Below are 5,929 nucleotides of genomic sequence, written 5' to 3'. Positions count from 1 at the left end.
AACAAAATTATCCCACTCTTCAGTATTTATCCAGAAGAATTAATGTCAGCATATTATAGATATACATGCAAACCCATGTATTTAGCAGTGCAATTCAAAATAGCCAAGTTGGAACCATTGTAAGTGTCCACAAAGAAAATATGACATATATACACAATGGAGTTTTTTTTTTAACATTTTTTTATTTGCAGTTGGACACAATGCCTCTATTTTTAATTTATTTACTTTTATGTGGTGCTGAGGATCGAACCCAGGGCCTTGCATGTGCTAGGCGAGCACTCTACCAATGAGCCACAACCCCAGCCCCTGGAGTTTACTTATTTTTTAGTTGTAGGTGAACATAGTACCTTTATTTTATTTTTATGTGGTGCTGATAATTGAACCCAGAACCTCATGCATGCTAGGGGAGCGCTCTACCACTAAGCCACAACCCCAGCCCCACGATGGAGTTTTATTCAGCTATAAAGAACAAAATTATGTCATTTGCAAGAAAATGCCTGGAATCTAAGGACATCATGTTAAGTGACATAAGCCAGACTCAGAAAGTCAAAAGTCATATGTTTTCTCTCATATATGGGAGTTAGAAAAAAAGAGGAAAAAAAAAAGGAGAATCTCAGAAAAAAGAGAGGCTAGTACAGTAAAGAAGGGGGCCAAGGAGCGAGAGGAGAGGAGAAAACAGAAGGTACTAGGCAAAAAAATTTACCAAATTATGTTATGTGTGGTGTGTAAGAATGTTGTAATGAATCACACTGTTTGTATAATTATAATAAAACACTCTGAATTGTGCATTTTAAATGGTGAATTTATGAAATGTGAATTAGATCTCGATAGCTACTGAAATCATAAATATCAGATCATGCTTATGACATAAAAGTGTCCCAAGTGGGTAAAAAATAGCAACAATAAAGGTTAGGAAAGCACTGTGGGACTGGTAGGAATAGTACCCTCTTTTGTGTCATAAAAATACAAAAATGAGAACATTGCAAAGTATTAAATAATTTGAGAGACCATCTCTCCAAGACGTAAATTACTTACAGTGCCTTCAACTTCTGAATACAGTCCTGACCAGAAGCTGAAAGTACTTTTATCCAGTTGATACAGTCGAGATTTCTCAAATGTTTCAGCATCCATGATCTGTCCTAACTCCGGGGGTACACGAGTTGTTGTTTTATATATTCTTCTCTGAAATATTTTAAAGAAAACACTTTAACAAAACAGTCAATTGTTTATTACAATAGTAATTTATGATCTTACATTGAATAGTTTATAACATTAACTTGTCACTTAATCTGGACATCTGCAGAGTGTTTCATATATACGAAAATACTACATTTGGTCACGTACACTGATTACTGAAACAACTGATGCAGAAAAGTTACAGGCAGAACAAGAGAATATGAGGCTAGCTGACTAGGTAGAATAAAAATCAGGATTATCCTCACACTTCACTTTACATATGCAAACCAAAGTTTTAACATCACAAGGGTGCCCACTCTTTCTGGGTATGACTATGTCCTATAATACAGGAAAAAAAAAAACTGTGAAAAAGAGAAGCAAACATATAAACCACAAGCAATAACAGATATTGTTGCTAGTCATTAAATTTGGTCCAAATTAAGAGAGATTTAAGGAATCAAAGAAATTATCAGGTCTCTAAGATCAATTTTCTCAGTATGCCAAATTTTAAAAGGTAATTTTGGCTCATGAGACATACCACAGGAAGCAGATACCAAAAAATAGGACAGAAACATCTTCTACAATGGTTTTGCAACAAATGCTTTCTCTATGTATTGTATGTCAATAAAAGTTGAGGGCATTAAATAATGCATAATTCAGTAGAGGCACTACTGAAAAGTAGTTACTCTGACTACTTAGTAATAAGTAGTTATTAAGGCTTATTATTAAAGAAAGACAGATAGATGGTCAATAGCTTATTGAGAAAAAAAATTAAAACTGTTTATAGATTCATGTAGAATGTAAATTGAGAAAAAAAATTTGAAAAGAGAAAGGACTGAAATGCTCAAGAGAGAACAGTTAGAAAGGTTTTTACAACCATCATCAGTGACAACACAGAAGATTCTAAATAAAGCAACCAACGGTGAAAAACTGCAATAAAATGTCAATTATTTAAACTCATTTAAACATTTAAACTCATTTAAAAGTTCTGATCTAGTCACACACAGTGGTACATGCCTGTAATCCCAGGAACTCAAGAAGCTAAGGCAGGAGGATCACAAATTCAAGGCCAGTCTGGGCAATGTAGCAAGACCCTCTCTCAAATAAAAAATAAAAAGGACTGGGGATGTAACTCAATGGTAAAGCATCCCTGGGATCAATCCCCAGTACTAAAAATTCACATCTCAGTCAGGTGAGGTGATCCATGCCTGTAATCCCAGCTACTCAGAAGGCTGAAGCAGGAAGATCCAAAGTTCCAGGCCAACCTCAGCAACTTAGCAAGACCCTGTCTCAATTTTTTTTTTTTTAAAGTGCTGGGGATGTAACTCAGTCTTAAGAGTTACAGGGTTCAATCCCCAGTACTGGGGGAAAAAGTTCAGATCTCTAATTTTTCAAGCTATTTATTAGGATTATCTTTAGAGAGCTGTTATTAAGTAACTTTTGCCTTCTACTCCCCCCCTCCCCGCCCACCAGTGCTGGAGATTGAACCCACGGACTGAGGCATTCTAGTCAAGTGCTCAACAGGTGAGCTACATCTTCAAACCCCATCCCCACCTCACATTTTTTATTTGTTACAGGGAAATGAACCCAGGGACGCTTTGCCCCTGAGCTTCATCCCCAGCTCTTTTTATTTTTTAAAGACGGTCCAGTTGCTGGGATTACCGCTCCCCCAACCCTCTAAAATTTTGAGACAGATTCATAATAAATAATTGCCCATGGTGGCCTCCAAGTTTTGCTCTTCCTGCCTCCACCTCCAGAGTAGCTGGGGCCAAAGGTGTGTGCCGCTAGGATACTATTTAAAAATTTTTTTAACGAAAATAATGTAAATATAATACTTTTTTGGCAAAAACATATGTACTTTAAGGAGATTAAAAAGAAAAAAGGGGGATGGGGTTGTGGCTCAGAGGTAGAGCGCTCGCCTAGCACGAGCGATGCCCTGGGTTCGATCCTCAACACCACATAAAAATAAAATAAAGATATTGTGTCCATCTACAACTAAAAAATAAAATATTTATTAAAAAAAAAAAAGAAAAAAGGATGGGCAGGGGGTTGTGGCTTTGTGGTAGAGCGCTCAACTGGCACGCATGAGGCACTGGGTTCCATCCTCAGCATCATATAAAAATAAATGTACTGTGTCCACCTACAACTAAAGAAAAAAATATGAAAAATTTATCAAAAAGAAAAAAGAGAGTGTCAGTCCTTGGAAGAATTGCAACATCTTTATTTTCAGAAAATGGTTTCCTAATCCTGTGGTTGAGCAGGATAACACGAATATCATGGGGAAGTTGTGATTCGAACATGTCAGCAGCTTCCTTTTGAAGGCTTACATCAAAGATAAAGGAGCCTGGGTCTGGACCCAAAGAACCAAAGAGGCTGTAGGGCAGGCATAAGCTCAAACTTGAGGGGGCTACCTTTTCCTTTCTTAAGGCCCTAGGGTCTCACGAAAAACTTCCCTGAGGTACCAAGAACCCCTAAAAGCCAAGTCCGCCATAGGGCCAAGTTAGAAGGCCCAGCAAGGGTTACGGAGTTGAAACTGGTGCTGGGACCCGAGCAAACATCTAGGACTTAGGGTCCATTCCGAGCCTGGCCTAGGGCTGGCGGGTGTTGAGTTCAGGTGGGCCCTGTCTAGGCTCACCTGCCGCTGTGCTAGGAAGGTCTCCCAAAGATACACTGTCCAGGAAAAGAGCAACACCGCCCCGAAGATACGCTTCTCGGCGGGCATCTCCCACATGGCGTCCAGCGACGCCGACATCCCCATGGCCACCCGGTTCCACCGGCTCCTTCAGCGTGCACCGGTGCCACAGTGACACCCGTCCTCTCAAAGAGTCCCCGCGGTGCCACAGCGATATAGGTCCCTTCCGAGTGCCTCTACACAGACACCCGCCCCCATACCAGCCCCTCCGCGCTGCCGGCAGTGTCGCAAAAGCACTCCTCCTCTTGCCTCCACCCGCTGGGGACTTCTAGTTTCTCATACGAAAGGACCAGCCCCACCTTCCTCATTTCCGGCCCAAAGCGGGGAGGGAGCCCAGACGCTGAGTTCCGGCCCTGGCTGAGCTTGCGTTGCACCAACATCCATCCCCCGCCCCTCGACATTGGGTTCCTGCCCAGGGTTCTGGCTTTCTTCCTGGGCTTTGTAGCGCGGCCGGGGGCGGGGCTTTCTAACCTCTCAAGTGGCAATTCCTTTAGGTTTTGGGGCCTTGGTTGCCCAGAATGGGCTGCGGCATATTCTGTGCTTTCCCGGGCTGGGACGAGCTGACAGAAATTCTGGGTTTAGCGGTCGCCGACCCAGTGGGCCGCCATCGGCGCCCAGAGGTGGCTGGGAAGAATGGGCGAGTTTAGTAGGCGTCCCAGGCTGTCAAAATCTTTGCTGTTGGCTCGTGCTGTCCAGCTACGGTAGGTGCATCCCTTGGATACCGGAAGAACGAGGCGAGGCATTGCACATGGAGTGTTTTGGCCTGTATTGGCGTGTTCTGACTTCAAGAGTATTAGATGAGAATGACGGTAGCAATGAGAATTTCACTTGCAGACCTTATCTCATCCACCCTAAGTGTACCTGGAAGTGGCATTTTGCCCAAGTGTGCCCTGGGGTAAGGCAAGAATAGGGTAGGTTAGAAATACCTGAAATGAAAGTCCTGTCTTTATCTAGGGGACAAACTCTGATCAAGTCTTAGTGCCATTTCTGTCTTGGAATTCAGAAGTGAAATGTGTCACTGCGACACCTGTCAACACATTTATTTTACTTGAAAACCGAATTTTTCTGACCAAAAGTAAATCTAATTTGGTTAATTGGTTCTATAGACTGGTGTTGCTAAGTTGCCTAATTTTTTTAAACAATAAATTTAACTAAATCTATTTAAATTAGTGATACTGCGACTCTGGAGGCTGAGGCAGGAGCATCACAAGTTCAGGGCCAGACTCAGCAATTTAGGAAGGCTCTGTCTAGAATTTAAACAAAAAAAAAAGCAAATGGTTATAATAATAAGATAACAAATTATTTTGCAAGTCAGATGTTCTCCAGTTCTTTATTTACAGCAAAATTAATGGCTGACCTAATTGAATTGTCAGCTGATGAAAGATCACTTTTAATTTTGGAACTATAACTCAGAAAAAAGCCCCAAAATTGATTGACATTACTAAAACAAAACTACTAGCATTTTCATATTCTTATTTATTTGAATATTTCTTAGCCTTGTGTTTATTAAAACAAAAAAGGAATGGAATTGAAACTGACCCCTGTTGATTTAGCAGTAAGAAATACTCACCTAGGTGCATGAATTAATTGATAGGAAAGCCCCATCTATTTTAGGGCTTTATACATGTTATGCAAGCCCTCTACCAACTGAGCTTCATCCCCAGACATAAGAAATGCTTTCTCAATAGAATTATACCACTTATATTTCTATATTATCAAAATTTGTAATTGTGTTGTTTTGACTAGCTATATACTAAATTGCAATGATAATTCAGAATTCTTTCTTTTTTCTTTTTCTTTTATTATTTTTTTTTTTAAGAGAGAGAGAGAGGTAGAGAGAGAGAGAATTTTAACATTTATTTATTTTTTTTTAGTTATCGGCGGGCACAACATCTTTGTTTGTATGTGATGCTGAGGATCGAACCCGGGCCGCACGCAAACCAGGCGAGTGCGTTACCGCTTGAGCCATATCCCCAGCCCCAGAATTCTTTCTAATACCTAGAACCATAAGTTATAGGGAATTGTTAAAACTTTTACTTTCAAACATATTTTTATTGTAAA

The 5,929-nt window shown here is 40.4% G+C and overlaps 1 protein-coding gene across 1 annotated transcript; it reads right to left on the bottom strand.

Annotated features, from left to right (window-relative positions):
• Positions 1-975: 975 nt before the first annotated feature.
• Positions 976-4,118, bottom strand: LOC107134376 (CAAX prenyl protease 1 homolog). Its single transcript, XM_015476485.2, has 2 exons — positions 3,812-4,118; positions 976-1,182 (listed from the first exon to the last, which is right to left on the bottom strand). Exons 1-2 carry the CDS (start codon positions 3,932-3,934, stop codon positions 991-993), a joined length of 315 nt encoding a protein of 104 aa, XP_015331971.2. The 5' UTR covers positions 3,935-4,118; the 3' UTR covers positions 976-990.
• Positions 4,119-5,929: the final 1,811 nt, after the last annotated feature.

This window comes from Marmota marmota, unplaced genomic scaffold (assembly GCF_001458135.2).
Source record: "Marmota marmota marmota unplaced genomic scaffold, marMar, whole genome shotgun sequence".
NCBI classification, from domain to species: domain Eukaryota; kingdom Metazoa; phylum Chordata; class Mammalia; order Rodentia; family Sciuridae; genus Marmota; species Marmota marmota.
The sequence above is the reverse complement of the archived record's forward strand: the minus strand, read 5'-3'. Positions and strand labels throughout refer to the sequence as shown.

Excerpts from the sequence above, each read along its gene's own strand:
- LOC107134376 (XM_015476485.2), bottom strand. The coding sequence starts at position 3,934 with ATGGGGATGTCGGCGTCGCTGGACGCCATGTGGGAGATGCCCGCCGAG. Across the intron at positions 1,183-3,811 it reads CCTTCCTAGCACAGCGGCAG|AGAAGAATATATAAAACAAC; the intron begins GTGAGCCTAGAC and ends AAAATATTTCAG.